The sequence below is a fragment of the Neovison vison genome, chromosome 12 (genome assembly GCF_020171115.1).
Source record: "Neovison vison isolate M4711 chromosome 12, ASM_NN_V1, whole genome shotgun sequence".
Lineage (NCBI taxonomy): Eukaryota > Metazoa > Chordata > Mammalia > Carnivora > Mustelidae > Neogale > Neogale vison.
The window spans coordinates 114572376-114590650 of NC_058102.1; the positions used below are offsets into that span (position 1 = coordinate 114572376).

The 18275-nt window shown below is 36.2% G+C and overlaps 1 protein-coding gene across 18 annotated transcripts in view; it reads right to left on the minus strand.

The window, feature by feature from the left end:
- Positions 1-941: 941 nt before the first annotated feature.
- The window catches only part of CREM (cAMP responsive element modulator), a 68912-nt gene continuing 51578 nt past the window's right edge, over positions 942-18275 (minus strand). For 4 of the 18 annotated variants that reach the window (XM_044228769.1, XM_044228776.1, XM_044228772.1 and 1 more), the window contains 3 exons: positions 10951-10986; positions 7092-7248; positions 1932-2293 (listed from right to left, as the gene is read on the minus strand). In XM_044228769.1, the coding sequence (XP_044084704.1) occupies positions 2149-2293; positions 7092-7248; positions 10951-10986 (338 nt within the window). In that variant the 3' untranslated portion in view covers positions 1932-2148. Of the gene's footprint in view, positions 1874-1931; positions 2294-7091; positions 7249-10950; positions 10987-11024; positions 11061-15393; positions 15583-16127; positions 16400-18275 lie in introns of those variants that run through there. The other 14 variants (XM_044228773.1, XM_044228778.1, XM_044228788.1 and 11 more) reach the window with 9 other exon arrangements.

Below are 18275 nucleotides of genomic sequence, written 5' to 3' on the forward strand. Positions count from 1 at the left end.
GTCTCTAATTCCAACATATGGCATCTACTGTCTCTAACTTTTTTACAGCTTTCCTGCTGATCCTTGTGTCTCCCTCTCAAATGTCTACCACACTGAGCACATACTTGATTTACAGTGACTGAGTATAAAGCACCATCTTCCTTCACCTGAAACATGGGATTTTCCTTTCCTCTTTTCTTCCTTGTCTTCTTTCCTCATCTTACTTCTCTGTAGAAGAAAAGACAAAAATTTAGGTAAAAGAAATTCAGAGCTTAGACTCTGAAGGAAGGTAAGTCTTTCTAAAGAAAGCTGAAAATGGCATGGCCTACCTTCTGGGAGTTACAGATAAGGGAAAGAATTATGACATGGGGGAACAGCAGTTAGACACCACACCAATGACCTTCTGTTTTTGTACCTCCCTAACACTCTGAACAGGTCTCACTACTGAAAGTAGGGGAGGGGGCATCCTTAACAAATCAGAAGGTACAAGAGAAGATGCAGCAGAGTCCAGCTCATGGTAGGCATTCAACAAAGGGCTCAGGAGTGCATGAGAGAGGACAGATCGTCTTATGACTAGTGTTTCGGGCTTATACCTTTTAAAGCTTTTTATTATAAAAACAGAATGAAATGTAAATACCACTAAGAACACTGCCATCTCAATGTAATGGACTTCATCTGAATGTGTTGACATAAAAATCTTTAATCTGATACAGACTTCAAGCTGTTTTGAAATGGAAAATAAAATCTTGGGTTGTTTTTGTTTTTACTTTAAAACTACTATGGCCGTTAGCTAAAACTTAAAGTAAGGGCCTATCTGCAGAAAGGCTTTGTCCATCATCACATGACCTGAGTCTCTGTAGCTGCTCTTCTATGAAACAGCTCTGGGGCTATCCTTCCTACAAGATGGCAGAAAGAGCATCTGCAGAGACCAAAACCTGGTGTAGAAATTGGCTCGTGTATCCTTGAAGGTTTGCAAATACAATATTAACTTTTACTTTTAACACATTCCAGATATAATTTGTTGTAACTTTCATGAGGTTCATTCATTCAAACAGACACTAAGAACTTAGGCAAGATCTTTTATATTACACAATAGAGTAAAAACTGTAGTAAAAGTTCAGATAGTTAAATGAGCACCAAACACTACAAAGTGTAACCAGCATGGTTCTATTAAAAACTCTCTTCAACTATGCCATTCAAGGACAGCAATACAATACTTTCTTTACAAAGCAACTAATATAAAAATCTGCAAATGCCATAAATTCATTTATAGGCTCTTATTTTCATATAGGCATGTCATTAGATTCTTTTGATTATTTCTTTCCTTCAATTCTTTCCTGAGGTATTTTTTTGTGGTTTGCTTTTATTGTACTGCTGGATGCATTATCTTTGATCATCCTTTCCTAAAATGATTTTTAAAGACCTGCAAAAAATTTTATTGCATAGGACACTATTCATGACAGAGGTTGGGAACTGCAAATATGTGGCATTGGAATAAGTCTTACAAATATTGCATTTTAAGAATCTGTTACATACATTTTTTTTTTTTACAGCTTGTCTCTTAAAAAAAAAATTGAAGTTACAGCTAAGAGTTAACTACGTACAGTGAAGCATTTTAGGAATGTCAGAGGTTAGAGAATACGATGAATGATACAAAGGAAAAAAGCCATAATTCTTGCTGGCTATATATTGTATTGCCTTCAAAAGCAACTGTACATGTTGTAATCAGTTCATAGTTAAATATTTCTACTAATCTGTTTTAGGAGAGCAAATGTCTTTCAAAGTTTCAAGTTCCTCTATGAGCTTCTTGTTCTGAACTTCCAGCACTGCAACTCGACTCTCCAGACATTTTACATATTCTTTCTTTCGACGTCGACATTCTTTAGCAGCTTCCCTGAAAAAAAGTAGAAGCAAAAGGGCAAACAAAACATTTTTTTTTTTTTTTTGCATGCTATGGACAAGCAGACTGAAGTAAGCTTGGTAAATGTGATCATGGCTGCATTCCAAATCTTGGAATAGCGTTCCCAATTCAATGTCAAATACTAAGCCAAACTGGATTTTTAAGGGTCACAAGTGTCCCTTCCACAAGTCCACATGGCAATTAGTAGAATTGCTGCATCTCCTGCCTTGATTAGAGTTCATAATAAACAAGGTCCAAGTCAAAGACAGTTACTCTGCTTTATGGCAATAAAGATCTTTGAGGGCCTTGAGTTCCTCAATGAGAGTCTTGTTTTGGTTTTCAAGCACAGCCACACGATTTTCAAGACATTTGACATATTCTTTCTTCTTCCTGCGACACTCCCGGGCAGCTTCCCTGGAACCAACACAAAGCAAATGACTACAGGAACAATCTCCCAGCACGATCCAGACTGGTTCAAATGAACTTCTGCCCCCCAAACTCAAAGACCAATCAATCCTAGGCAAGGTTTGTACAAAGCCACACAACGAATGTAACCAAGCACATGCCTTTTGTAAGAATACTTTCAAACAACAGTAACGACTTGAGAGCACGATCAATGTGTCCATCATTCATTGTAAATGCTGTTTTCTTAGGGCACACATTCCATGATAACAGTGACCAGAATGATTTTCAGTAACCTAAAACAATAAGACCACATCCCCACGTAGAATTTCTACAAAAACATTTACAGATTTTTTCAATTCTCTTGAGTATTTTTGTCCACCAAAAGCCACATATTCCATCACAATGAGTTAACTTTATTTTGGTCAGAAATATTGGAAAAATTAATCCTCAGAAATTTGAAATGTCAATATTGGAGATTTTGCTTCTTCAAGACTGAATCTCATCGGTAAAACACATAAGCTCGACCATGACTGCAAGAAGCAGTTTATTGGCTAGAAAACAACATGGATAAAGACAATGGTAAGCAAGTCACACACATTTTCATAAACCATAATGAAATGGACTCCGCTTCTGAAAATTAAGGAAGAAGGGATAGCACAGAATCCAGCACTCAATAATACAGACACTTTAAACCTACAAAGTGAGAGCACCAATATTAAAACCTCAGAAAGGAAGCTACTATAACCCAAAACTCTATGTCAAGACTGTTTTCCAATCACGTGCATTTACTACCCAATCTACGGATCTTTAAAGCGCTGTAGGCATGCCCAAAAGAAGGGACAGACCAGCCAAAGCAACAAACACAAATACACAGATGAGTTAGTCATTCTCATGCATAACCCCACCAAAAAATAATAAATAGAGCCAACATTTTTCTCTTTTTCCTTTTTGTCAGGGTGGGAAGGGTGGCAACTATATCCTTTAACTCCTCTGTAGAATATATCCTCTGATAATAGTGTTCTTTTGGAGGAGTCAACTGAAAATAACTGCTTTGGGGTACACTTCAGATCAAAAAAGCCTATGTTGAAAGAGATAACTCAAACATATATTAACAGTTGTGTTGGATGTCTAAACACCAGTTACTATAATGCTAGCTAGCACTGCTGCAATTCTGAACCAGGAGTGATGTGTACAACAGATTTGGCCAATTCTGTTTTATTTTTAGGATAGTTGACTCACTAACAACTGGTTATCTGTTTTTTTCTCCGTGGGGCCAAATGTCAGCAGAAAAAAGACCTTGAAATCCCAGTGAACTGCAGGAAAAAACCAACCCCGACTTCCTAGCCAAGAACAATGCACTCACCCTGTGAACTCACCAAGTTCTCAGGCTTCTCAACTAGTTAACGAGAAAATTTAAAAAATGGAAGTAAACTGAATCTGACAAATACAGATTGATTTAATCTCAATGATGCATAGGGAAAAACTGAGAACAAATCCAACCACACGTAGAATTTGCGACTCCTTTCTACAAAGGAACTAAAATACATTTATGAATACCAACGTTTTCATGATTGAATCATTATATTAAATTCTAGATCTGGAAGGAAGATAATCACTCTACAAAACACGCTATCATTAAATGAAATTTTACATATGTAATAGCAGTGCTTGATATTTATTTTTTAATTTCATTACCAAGGTGTTCTCTCTGTTGTAAATATAATTCATATCTCATGTGGGAACGGTGCAGGTTACCAGTCAAAATGTTCCAAGCACCAAGCTTTAAATGATCACACCAGTAGATGGTACATTCCCAAGTACTTCCCAGCTATGGAAAACACCTGTTTCTTCTATTAATAGCTAGCTCAGTTTTTAGGCCTTGCGTTTGTCTGGATATATCCTCAGCATGGAGAGGAAGTACATGGCAAAGAGGAAATGCTGACAAGGCTGTAAAGAAATATAAACTGTGGCTGGACTGGGAGAAATATACTATCAGATCTGTCATAAATGCCAGCCAAAGAATAAAGAGAGAATGCATGAGAGGTCTTTCACATTAATAAGTAAAACCTACATACTCTCCATGAAGTGAAATCTGCAGCTTACTCTGAGGTCTCTTTGAGGTGACTCTGGAATAGTGCAGTGGGCAGGCTCTGGAAGAATGACTGCCTGATTGCACATCCAGGTTCTGTCCAGTGTGGGCTGCATGATCTTAACCAACTTACTATTTAACCACTCTGAGCCTCAGTCCCTCATCTGGAAAGTAAGGATAATAACCAGACCTGGTTTCATGTGCAAGTTATGTGAGTGTTAAAGAAACGGTAGAACAAAGCACTTACAACCTGCATATGGTACTTGCTCTGCTGAGCCTCCTGTTAGCCATTTATCATCGGCTCTTCCCTTGTCCTGCTCTTAGACTGAGATGTAGAAAGCTAAGATAGACCCTTCTCAGAATTCCTTGCAGCTAGGGATCCTATTAGCTATTTCTAGCCAAGAAAACTTGGTGAAAGATGCTGTGAGGACCTGCCAGAAGTTTTTGGAAGATCCAGAAGCTCTGGACCTTTTCCCTTCTTCCTGCCTGTTGTGATCCTAAGAACAAATGTCACCTGCTGAAGCTGACAAGGCAGGGAAGAAAAGCCTGGATCCTTGACGACACTGCTGAGCCTCTGTTCTGGCTGCACATACCTCTGGGCCAGTCACATAAGATCAAAATAACACCAGTGAGGTGAAGGCTCCATTTCCCTGGGTTATTTACAGCTCAAACACAAACACTACCCAATAGCTGTTATTAGCGAATTATTTTTTTTAAAACGTAAAATTTTATGACTGTTTTCCTCAGGGAAATTTCTTATTTATGTGTAGGTAGCTGTGGGGCACTTTTAGAGGAACCCACTTGCCCAGTATTTCACTATTTCATTGATAGTTCTACTGACATTTTTTTTTTTTAACCTAAAAAACAAAAGGGAAATAAGAATGTTACTTTCTAGGTCTTTTTATTTTCTTTGGGAAAATAAGACATTGATGAACAATCTTACAGTTTGCATTATTACTATACTTTATATTTCTAAACTGAATTCTATGACCATAGAAGCAAATGTTTTCATAACTCCCTAAGATCTCAGAAAGGACAGTTCTAAAATATCCATATTCCTCCACCAGATCTAAGTTAGAGATCTTTGATAGTAAGACTTCCACAGAACAACTATGTGTGGTACTATGTGAGCCTCACCCATTCAGCCCCTTCAGGATTTCTGAATAAAATGCTGACAATGAAAAATAGGAACCCAGCATAACTTAGTCAACCTGGAACAATCACTGATAAAGATGTGCATGTCTTAAATGATCTTAGTTTGGGTAATCTGTTGTATTTTCCAGGGTACAAAACTCCATCTAGTGATCTGTGATAACTACAATGTCTGGGAACTAAAGCCAACTTAAGGAGTCCTGTATTGTATAAAAATGTGACCTTTATTTATTTAATATTTTATTTATTTATTTGATAGAACAAACAAACAGGGGGAGGGTCAGAGGGAAAAGCAGACTCCCCGCTGAGCAGAGAGCCCCATCAGGACCTGATTCCTGGATTTTGGGATCATGACCTGAGCGGAAGGCAGATGCTTAACTGACTGAGCCACCTGGGTGCCCTCAAAATATGACATTTAAAGGGAGGTTAGTAAGCTGAATATAGCTGCTACTAATTCACATTCAGTTACAAAGGACTGTTACAAAGTCAGTACTTATTTCTGAATTGTAGTGGCTCGAAAGTCACAATTTCTAGACTAACTAGCTTGCTAATGCCTACTAACAAACCACCACCACATGGTCCTGGTCAGAGATGAGCACATGATGTCATCTGAAATGTACTGTTTTCTTACAGTGAGGGTATGATTTAACACTTAGGAATAAGGTTGACCAAATGACTTGGCGAACTCTTAGACTATTCTGTTCATTTTGAAAATCAGATTAATTTGTACCATTTTCCATCACAAAAACTAACCCAAGAAATAATATACAAGTCAAATTAAAGAATTTTGGAAAACAGCATTTTTATGACATACTCCTATTTAAAAAATAAAATTACAGCAACATGGTACAAGAGTAATGAGAAAATGAGAGTGTGAACTGAAAGTACATATGCTATAATATTAGTAGGTATCTCTAAGTGACGGGGCTCTGAGTAATTTTGTTTCTTTCTTTGCTTTGTATTTGCACTTGACCAAAATTTATCAGACTTAATATGTATTTCAGTATAACAGAAAAAAACAAAGTTACAAAATAGATAAAAGGAAACTACATACAAAAGGCTTAGAAAATTCTATTTATTTATTTATGTAAACTCTACCCCCAAAACAGGGACTGAACCCATAACCCCAAGATCAAGAGTTGCATGTTCTACTGACTAAGTAGAACCAGGTGCCCCTAAGAGGCTTAGCAATTCTTTACTCACACTTAAATTTATTTTGCTCATAAAGAAGCAAAGAAATTACACTTATCACCTATTTCACAAAGTAAATACCAAGCAAAAATTAAATCTTTATTTGTAATAAAGCCCTTGCATCGTCATTAAGACAATTAATGTATCTTTTAGACATTACCATTATCACATGTAGGGATGTGCCTCTTGCTGATGAAATGGCACTCTGATGACAAGACAATCTAATTATGGTCACATGCAGAGCACAAACCCCAAAATGCCACAGAACATGTAACTTGGGAGAAATGACGCAGGAAAAGCAATTTTTTTAAAAGCCCCACAGCAATAAGTTGTGTGTCCAATAGGTGGTTACTGGTTTCCGATGAAACATCCTACCTGTTTTTCATTAGCCTCAGCTCTCTTTTGCGTGTTGCTTCTTCAGCTAGTTGCTGGGGACTGTGCAAGCTTCCTGGTGAGGCAGCCATCACTACTCCCTGTGGCAAAGCAGTAGTAGGAGCTCGGATCTGGTAAGTCGGCATGTCACCAGTGGCGGCTGCAATGAAACAAAATATGACAAGTTTATATAAACAATTTACAACTTGATCTTTTATATAAAACTGACCTGGAAATAACATACTTCTATATGTCATAAGAAGTGACCTTGCTAATATTTAAGATGATTCTTTTGAGCATTAAAGTCTTAGGTATCAAAGATCTTCAGCATTTGGAACAATAATATTCAGCATGCTCTATACAGTTAAGGTAGAAAAATGCCCCCATGCATTTTAGAAAGGTTTTTACCAAAGGCTAAATTAGAGAGGCTTTTCAACTGCTCTCTGGGGAAAAAAGCCCTGATGTGTTTATCAATTCACATGATATAAATACTCTCACTATGGCCAATCTCAAGCTACCAGTGTGACCTCTTGGAAGGTGGAGATGAGAAGACATACACAGTAAGTAGGACACCATACAGATAAAAGAGATGTAAATAACATCAAGAGCATAGATAAAATTATGAGAAGTGATGAGTTTTGAGTATTTATAGGTTTTAACATAATCTATTTGTTAAATATATATATGTATTTCTTTATATATATTTAATTTTTAACAATGGCTCTTTTTACAACCAGCTCACAAAACCCTGAAAATTTAATAATCACTCTAGCATACCGGTGGGAGCTGGCTCTAGCATACCACTGCAAAAATGTTAACTAAGCAGAACATCTCCATTCTCTGAATATTCCAGATAAGAGATTTTCCTGTCCCCTATACCGTGCCTGAGACAGTTACTAGATGTATTTAAATATAAGTTCTACTACCAGAAGATGACTGAAGCTCGCTGTCTTTTCTGTTTAAAAACCAAAACAAAATAAAGAACAAAACAGCAAAGCTCTACTTAAATCTAATTTCTCTGGGTGATGATCATTTTTGTCTTAAGTAGGTTTCTTGAGATAATAATACATTTCTAAGTATTCATTTAAAAAACTTTTCTAATTATAGTGCAATCATAGTTCAACAACAGACTTAATATTCACTTAGTATTCATACTGAATACTAAAAGTCCTCCAAGTTTCCTAATTTATACTCAACATTTGCCTTTCTACTCTAATGAACATAGCTTCCTAGAAGAGACAGATGGATTTAAGTGATGAAATATGTTTCTACCACCACTGTTTCAACTGTGAGAATGTATGGTCCAGAGTTAATCTGACACTCTAAGAGATTATAAAATTCATGTTGTCTCAAAGCTAACTACAAGATAAAGGTTTTTAAAAAGTTACCAAATCCTACAAAAATTGGTCTGAACCAATGCCAATCAAAATAGAAAACACATCACTTCCATATTTCATTAAAATGCATTATAACCATTGAGTAAGAACTGAAATTTTACCCAAAAGGGACACGAAGACTTTTTTTTACAAATGAAAATACCTACACAGTTTAAAAGATCAATCAAAAACTGATCTAGGTGCTCCTTTTTGGGTAAATGCCAGGGTTTTTTTTTTTTTCCCCCTAGAGCTTAAGAATTAGGTGAAAATATTTTTTAGACTTTCAAAAAAGAGCTTTGGGGGTAAGATCACTTAAAGGTCTTTATAACATTAACAAAAATACCACTTATAAGGATGCACTTCTCCTTCCTTCTACATATAATCTTAAAAACAATGGTGACAAATAGTAACTGATGAGTACAAAGATCACCAGCAAAATCTCTATCAATAATAAAATTGGGAAAAATCCTAAATTTTTGTGACTATTTAAAATTCTGTATACGCAGTTATCTCATTGTATATCATAGAGTATCTCAGCTTTGAAATATTTAAGAAGATAATTTTAAAAACAGTTTTAACTGTTAACTGACTCAAGACTTTTCTATTTTAATCGTATTGTCAGAGGAGGTAGACTGGAACACAGAATAACTCTGTGTTATTCTCAGAATTCTCTCCTCTCTTCTCTTTACCCACATCCAGGGAAGAAGGTTATGGGACAATAAAGGTTGACACAATGGAACAGCTAGAGGCTACACAGGCTTTCTAAAACTGGAACAATAGCCACTGACAAATGAGAAGTTTATGAGATGTTTATGTGTCATCGTGTTGACATTCGCAGGGGGCATGGGTACAGACCTTGGTCTAGGGCTGTTCTTTTGCAAACTCTGGTTACAGAGAAGTGCAATAAAATTAATAGAGGGGTTCATTATACTTTCTCTCTCCCTCTCCTTTTGTATGCATCCCGCTATTTTCGGTCCTATAAAGTTAGAGCAGAATTCTCATATGATACGTAAAAGTTAGTTTAAGAGTATTCATTCTTTTTTTAAAGAAGAAAAAAAGGGGGGTAGGTATACTTCATAGATGAAAACTAAAGTTTATTCATTAGTCTTACAAGCAGAAATGGTTCTAAACTTTTGCCTGTTTCCAAAAGCTGAAACCACCATCAAAGGACCAAATTTGGCAATTCAATAGAAGCAATTCAAAAGAAGTATTCTTAAAACATTCTGAGTAACAGCTCAGGAAAAAGATATCACTTTAAAACGATAACTTGGAAGGGAATGATATATTTGGATATATTAGTTCTGGGACGTTGCTAATAAATTGGGTTTTATTGCAATGTTTCAGATATACTACATATTTATCTCCTTCAACAAAAATGAGGTTGCAGGTCATTAGTTCAAGACAGAAATATGAATTGGCATTAATTAGTAGGAGTTAATACACATTTCTATAACATCCTAAGGAATCTATATGATGGTACACTTTAAGTGGTCACAGAGTAAATGTCAATGGATAAATTCCATATTCTCAAATATGATCTTATCAGTAAATACACTAAAAAGATATGGGCAAAGAGAATCTCTTGTTTTGAGAAAATCCAAATGTCAAAAAGTTTTATTGCCGAAAGAAGTGATAAAAAAAAAAAGTTTTTATCTTGGTTAGCTTCAGTTTCCAATATTACCAATTCAGTGGCAATTAAAAGCAGATTCAATACCTAGAATCACAGTTCAAAGAACCACCTTACAGTCTTTGATGACCTATTCTTATCCCTGTACATCTATAAAGGCCAGTTCCTATTCTAACTACTAAATGTGTGTCCACATTATTTATTCTAGAATTTCACTGTATACATTATTTCTGACGATAAATGAGTCACCAGTGGGCTATCATTTTTGTGACTGAAGAAAGATAATACATAAAAGATACTTCTATACTAATTTTATTCTAAGGCAGCAAAAACTTTAAAGACAAGCCAGGGGTGTCTTTTTTAGCTGGTATTCTCTATAACCTAGCACAGTGTCTGGCATATGATGGGTGCTCAGTGAATTTACATGCATACCACAAAGGAAATTTTGAACTTCCCAGGGTTTTGTCATTTGAATGTTTAAAATAAGCAGTATTATTATTGTAAGACTATTGTTAACTATTATTATAGCTAAGTCTTTAACACTAAGGTGTGAGAAGCCCTTATAAAATGCTATGTATTTATTTAAACTGGCATTATTTCCTGATCTTCCTTTACATAGGAGTCATTTCACCTGGCATTTGAGAAGCAGACGAGTTCTAATTAGTGTTTCCCACTATCTACCTCCTGAGAGAAAAATTTTTTTCGGTTTAGCATCAAATATTTCATGGAAAAAGAAAATTTCTAGAACTCTCAATTCTGGTCATTAGACTTCATACCTCTCTTCGCAAGCTTTAAACACGGTACAGTAGAAAAAGCATGGGATCTGGAGTCTGGATTCTAGTCCAGCTCTGCCACTTACCAGCCATGTGACTTGGGGCAAGTTCAGTTTCCTCATCTGTAAAATGGGGATACATTATCTCATTTAATACTCACAATAAACCCTGTAATGTATGTCAAAGTGTCTAGCACAGTGCCTGGCATATGGTAGGCATTCAGCAAATGTTAGTTCCCTTCCTCTTCCCTTCCTTAAGTTCTGAAAGACAATGTTCCAAATTATGCTTATACTGTATATTAGTTAAAAGGCATATAACATCCATAAAAATATTTTCCCCTGGAGTTTCCCTTCTAACAAACCTGGGTAAGAGAATGATTGAAATATATGTCTCTTATTCCTTATTTTGTTTAAAAATATGCCTATTAAAAATGTCTAAAATTTATACAATATTTTATTATATTCCTTTCGAGAATAAATTATTAGAAGTTAGAGAGGAGTAGGGAATTTGGGTAAATTGGAAGGGGAGGTGAACCATGAGAGACTATGGACTCTGAAAAATAATCTGAGGGGTTTGAAGTGGCAGGGGGGTGGGAGGTTGGGGTACCAGGTGGTGGGTATTATAGAGGGCACGGCTTGCATGGAGCACTGGGTGTGGTGAAAAAATAATGAATAATGTTTTTCTGAAAATAAATAAATTGAAAAAAAAAGAAGATAGTAAAAGTCCTTTTCAATGTTTATAATCATTTAGAATAGAACCTCAAAGGTGGAGAATCACAAGTAACCATAGTATAGTCTTATAGTCTCATCAGACTGCTAATAAGAAAACTAACTGAAAAGCCTCTCAAGTCAAAGAGTTATTTGTTTCTTCCTAACAAAGAAAGAAAGAAGAAACTCAGCCAAATGCCTATCTTAATAGTTTTCAAAGTGGAACAACTTATCCACATCCCAAATAATGGTGATTTTTTTTTTGTTTATTCATCTACTGATTGATATCCCTGTAGTACTGAGCACATTAACTGAATAAAAACATTTTTATAAATGGAGCTCCTACCTTCATATGTCATTTCGCTAGGTGTCCCTTATCCCAAATCTACCTAAGTAACAAGCAACAGAGCTAACTTTGAAGTTGGACTGATAAGCAGGGGACTTCTTTTCCCTAGCTCCAAGAAGCTACGGACATCTTTACCTTTCTTTTTTCCTTCTCTCCCTCCCATCCACCGCGCCAGATCAGCCAGATCCAATGCCCAAATCAGCCTTGTCCTTGCCTGGTGTCTCACACTATCAAAACCTTTGCCTTCTCCACTGCTCTATTTTTTTTCCAGGAAAACTAAATCCTGATTAACTATTTAAGCACTGAACAGTTTCAAATTTGTTACAATAATTATAATACTCAGACCACAAAGAATTAAATCATTTACTATTTTTACTTTAAGTTACATATAAGGGAACTTCCTGAGTTGTTTAGTGAAAATCTTAAGAGTCAAAAAAAAAAAATCTATGTAAAAGATAATAAATTATAAGTATTGACATGAAAAGTTCTGTATATTATCAAATATACATGCTATTGCCCTGTGAGAGTAATAATATTGTAGGAAAAAATCCATTTTGACTATTTAAAATGATGCTAGCTTTATTTTCTATGTTTTCTGAGTAGTGTGTAGGATGCTGTGGTAACTCATCTAAAATTAGCATGAATTTATCAGGTGAATTTTGAGGAGCAATGTAATATGGTGTGAACAGAACCAGACAAGGTCTGGTCTTAAAGTCTGAAGGTCCAAACTGGTTCACCACTTGTTAGCTTTGTGAGCTTGGAAGAGTTATTTACCACTCTGATCCATGTTATTATATGAAAATATAATATCTGCTCTGAGCACATCAGTAAAAATACATGGAAACTGCTTCTCCTCATGGGTATTTAAATAGTTTCCTCAGGGAGGCCTACCCAGATCCTTTAACCTATATTACCTGTTTCCTGTAGGTCTCTCACCATCTGATTGTTTGATAGCACTGAATACGTTTGTATTTGTATTTATATTGTAACACTGCAATTTTTTAAAAGCTTACATAAATTCAAAGTATCATAATTATTTTATTAGACAATATATTCATATAGGCAAATAAAACTGGGCAGAGTAAAATAATCATCCCAAAAAATATTTCATTGAAATTTTTTCAAAAATATTGGGAATGTACAACAATGGAAATTTCAGTAAAACTTCCATACAGATTTGGAGTTTTATTAAAACTTAAGGTAGATAAATGACTTTTTTCACTTCCACCATGATTATAACTTGCTTTGCTGGCAAGTTTAAAAAACTGTTATACCTGATCCAAACCTTTCTTTTATGTGAAAATTCCCCCAAAATAAGCTTTTCAAGTGTCCTTCTTTACAAGATGAAATGTATCCTTATTCTCATACATCAAATATTAACTAAGACACTATTTTCCAAATTTAAGTGAGTTGGAATATTTATTTTTAATAATTCAGAAATTCAGGCTAAATACAATATATTAGAGTTTTTAAGACTCAGAGACTAAAAGATATGGAGTGAGGCTCTTAATATAATCAGCTTATGAATAAAGAAAGCCAAAAACTACTTCTAACGAAAATTTAAACTGTACCCACAAGTCTCAATAATACAATTTTATAAACTATAGCTATTCACTTTCCACATTTTATTCCATGATCCTATAAATAAACACCTAAAAACTTTTCCCATACCAGTCATTGTTAGCCTAATTTTGGTCTAGGCAAGTTTTTCAAACTGTAAGTTTTAGACCTTTAGTGGGTCATAAAATCAATTCCATTAGCAACAGAAAAAATAGAAAAGCACATTATGTCTCTACTATATTTAAAGATAAGCACTTTTTAAAAAGCAAACAAAGCAACCAAAAACACTGCAGGACTTAAACTCATCACACTTAGATCAAGACCTGAGCTGTGATCAAAAGTCAGAATTAACTGACTGAGCTACCCAGGCACCCGAAGGTAAGCATTAGAAACAAACCAGAAGAGACTCCTAATCATAGGAAACAAAATGAGGGTTGCTGAAGGGGAGGGGAGTGAGGGGAAGAGGTAGCAGGGTGCTGGACATTAAGGAGGGTATGTGACGTAATGAGCACTGAGTATTACGTAAGACTGATGAATCAAGGACCTCTCCCTCTGAAACCAATAATAAGATGTTATTTTATATGTTAATTGAATTTAAATAAAAATTAGAAAAGAAAACTTGTTTTATGCACACACACACACACAGAGGTATAAAACATCATGATGTAAAACATGGGTCATGATCAAAAATATGTGTAAGCCAAAGATCTACATCAGCCCATGTGGTTCACCAATCCATACAGTAGGTCCTCTACTATTACTTAAAAAAAAAAGTCTCTTAAACACTGTGCTCCTCAAAACAAACAAATAAGTTTTTCATTTTTAAACAGCATTTCAAAATAGAATTGGTTATGTGAAAACTGATCAGATTTCTAAAAATAATGATTTCCAAAGCACAATGAGGTCTTGTGAAAAAAGTTTGATATTTTAAAATGTTAGCATTTTGAAAATTTTAAATTGGAAGTAACTCATGTATGGGTAAAACTGTGAAACAAAGCTCTTCAAGGACAGTGTATGTTCATTCCATACACATAAATGTATAAGAATGTTCACTTACAAGCAATGACTAAAAATATATGCAAAGTTTTACTTTAAACTTTCATCTTTAAATATATTATGAATTTTCAAATCTTTTATTTTTTTTATTTTTAATTTTCTCTCACGGTTAGACCTAAGAATTGGAATTAAAGTCTTAGTAAAGAAAGATATAAGCCTAGCAAATAAATACATGCACAAAATGCCTTTTGTGCCTAGAATCATACTGCAGTATTTAAGATTATTTTAAGGCCATCTGTATCTTACAATAAACTTGTCATTTGAGAAAAATAATAGTGCACCAAGATAATTTTCAAAACGCTTTAATACGGGTTTTAGTTGCTCAGATCAGTGGAGTGTTTCCATCTAGGAAGAGGGTTTAGACCCATTAACTCTGAAAAGCTAAACTGTGGTGAAGCTGTTGACAATCATCTTCATGATTTCAACTGCAAATTCAGAACTTAGTTAGAAATGAGACACCACCGAAAAAAACAACAATGAGATCCTAATACAGAACATAAGCAACTAGGTCAGGATCATTCTGTAATTAAGAAAACCAAACAACAGGATTACTGATCACAAATTTCAAGAACTGAGACCGGGTGGTGGAGGGGTGGGGGTGGGGTGGGACAACTTTCAGACAAGCACTTCCCAGACTGAGCGCTAGAGGGCACTCCGAGGCGCCAGTGGCCGAGAGCGAGCCAGGGTGCGGAAACCCTCCAGCTCCAGAGCCCACCTCTACCCCGGCACGTGCGCGGCGGCCTCAGCGGGAGGCTCAACCTGCCCACGTAGGCGGAGGCGGGACGGGCGGCCTCGGAGTTCTGCTCACCCAAGCAGTACAGGTTTCACAAAGCGTTCCCCCTCGTCAAGCAGATACTTACCTCAAGAGAAACGCTAAAGTAAGGCTTACGAGAAAAGCTATTCAGTGTTAAGAGCGATCGTGGAGATAGAGGCAGTGGCGAGCTAGTTAACAACCCTAAATCTGTCAGCAGCCCTTGACAAAGCAGAAAGGAACTGACTAAATCACAGCATGACTCGGAGCTGACGTCAATGTGCAGCTCGCTTGGAGTTTAACTTTTCCACTTCCCTGCCGAACACGATTCCAGGAAATGTAGTGACGTCAGCCCTTTGAACTCGATTAGCTGAGGTACAGACCATTTTAAACACAGGAGGAAAGAAACAAGTAGGCACGCAAACCCCGCCGACACGCTGCGTTTTCCTAGTCTGTTTTGGAGCAACATTTGTACACAACAACGAAATCGGAAGCTTAATTTTTTACAAGTTGAACGGCATGTTTAACGGTATGTTTAACTTGTAGCTGCACTGAATTTGCAACAGGTTGCAACGAAGTAACAGCTTATTTTAGTAAAGCACAACGGAGAGAGAAAGGATTACTGCCTTGGTCAAAAAAGCAATCCGCTGAGCAAAAAAGCATTTACACTAAGATGCCTTCACAGAGTGTGCTCATACATACAGATATATATTAAAAGAAACTTCTTACTCCTCAGCCACTAGAAAATTAATACTTTTTGAAACACTCAGAGGTCCCTGAATTTTTCTAAACTTCAAAATAAAATTTTCAGAATTAATTTAAATCTCTCTTTAAAATTCTTACCTGTTTCATCTCCAGTTACAGCCATGATGGGCTTCTGCATACAGAACTGTCTTGTCTCCCCTATCACAGGTTGACATACAGTGTTCCAAACTAGCAAGCATGTGCAGGATAAGTAGGAGTAACTTACATCACAATGACATCACTAGCCTATCACTACCATCAATTTGCTTTGTCACAGAGGAGCTCAATGAAACCAAAGCCCTATAAAAACCCTTCCTGTAATAAACCATATTAATGTTGTTGTTTCTCATTGTACACAGAAATCTGTTGAGATGGGCTCTGGCAAAAAAAAAAAAAAAAAAAAATGTCTTATTAGCATTAAGTTACAAGATTGTTTCTTATGGAGTAACTAACTTCTTTATTATTGGTTCTGTCCAAGGTTTCTAGATAAACAAAGGGGGCATAAACACTGTATCTTTTATAACTCCTAGGAGGAAAACAAAACAAAACACATGGAGATTAAAGCAATAACAAAGGGACCCCTAGGTGGCTCAGTCATTAAGTTTCTGCCTTCTGCTCAAGTCATGATCCCAGAGTCCTTGGGATGGAGCCCTTGCATTAGGCTCTCTGCTCTTGGGAAGCCTGATTTCCCTTTCCCATTCCCTCTGCTTGTGTTCCCTTTTTTGCTGTCTCTCTGTCTCTGTCAAATAAATAAAATATTTTAAAATAAGTAAATCAGACAAAAACCCTGACAATCAGCCCAGAAAAACATTGTGAAATACACAGAAATGTATTTCTTAAACACTTCTAAATTCGTCAAGGAAGAAATAACCAGCCACCCTCTTACACTTAACAGTTTTATTTGCTTAACTATTTGCTACAGCACCATAAAATCCAGCTGTTCCCAAGGTGAAACAGAATTTGCTAATTTCACTTGAATAAATACTGACATTAAAAAAATTCACTGTGCCACATGTAGCAAGAACTACATAGCATTCTTCCATAAATATTAGCTTGAATCATAGGAATTTGCTATTTGACCTTTTTGGCTCATAAAAAAACCAGCAATTTCGGGGCACCTGGGTGGCTCAGTGGGTTAAAGCCTCTGCTTTCGGCTCAGGTCATGGTCCCAGGGTCCTGGGATAGAGCCCTATATCAGCCTCTCTGCTCAGCAGGGAGCCTGCTTCCCTCTCTCTCTACCTGCCTCTCTGCCTATTTGTGATCTCTGTCTGTCAAATAAATGAAATCTTTTAAAAAAATACACACAGCAATTTCATGAGACTCAGTCTAATACATTATTTTACCAAATTAAAAACCCTTGAAAAGAATTTGGGGATTAAAAAAAATTCATAAATAAATCACAATTACTACTAGTAAATTTTTTTAAATGTCAAATGGTATTTGGATCACTTAATGAAGAGTGCATGAAGAGCTAGATCACTATATGAAATTTAACAATGGCAAGGTTAGTTAAAAAAAATTAGCTCATGTTCAACAGTATAAAAGACCATAGTCTGGAAAAAGAAATGATTTGCACATCTATCGAGTGTACAATAATAAGTCACATGGCACGAGACCTTTTATTGTTACCAGTGGGCTGAATAAAGCCCATTCCCTTATATGATTAGAATTCCACCTAACCTTAATATTAATGATGTTGATGTGCTTCTCCAGAGCACATGAATTGAAGACATCTGGCTATGTAAGAAAGTGTGGAGAGTAACCTAGACATCAGTTCCAAACAGAGGCTCCATGACAGACTCTCTTCCATCTCAGCCATACCTAAGGGTTTCATTTAATAAAATGGTTTTATTAAACATTTATCATGCGCCAGGGACTGTGCCAGATACTAAGGATCTCTACCCAAACAGAAGTTATCTAGGCATGTCAAACATACCCTAAGGAGGTACACTAGGAACTGACAGGAGGTTATCTAAACCAGATCTGCAGGATCAGGGAAGGCTTGCTGGGGGAAGTACTAAGATGAAGCCTGAATAATGTAAATGACTGACATAAGTGTTCCTTTCAGGGCAAATGGCTAAGTGTGAGGCCCTAGATAGGAAAAGAGGGTGCGGCATAGCACAGGAAATGAAGAAATCTTGCACAGAGCTGCATTACAAAAGAGGGAGAAGTTGAGAGGGAAAAGTCTAGTAAAGGTGGCAAGGCCTAGATCAAGCAAAGATTTGGGCCATGTTAAAGATTTTGGAC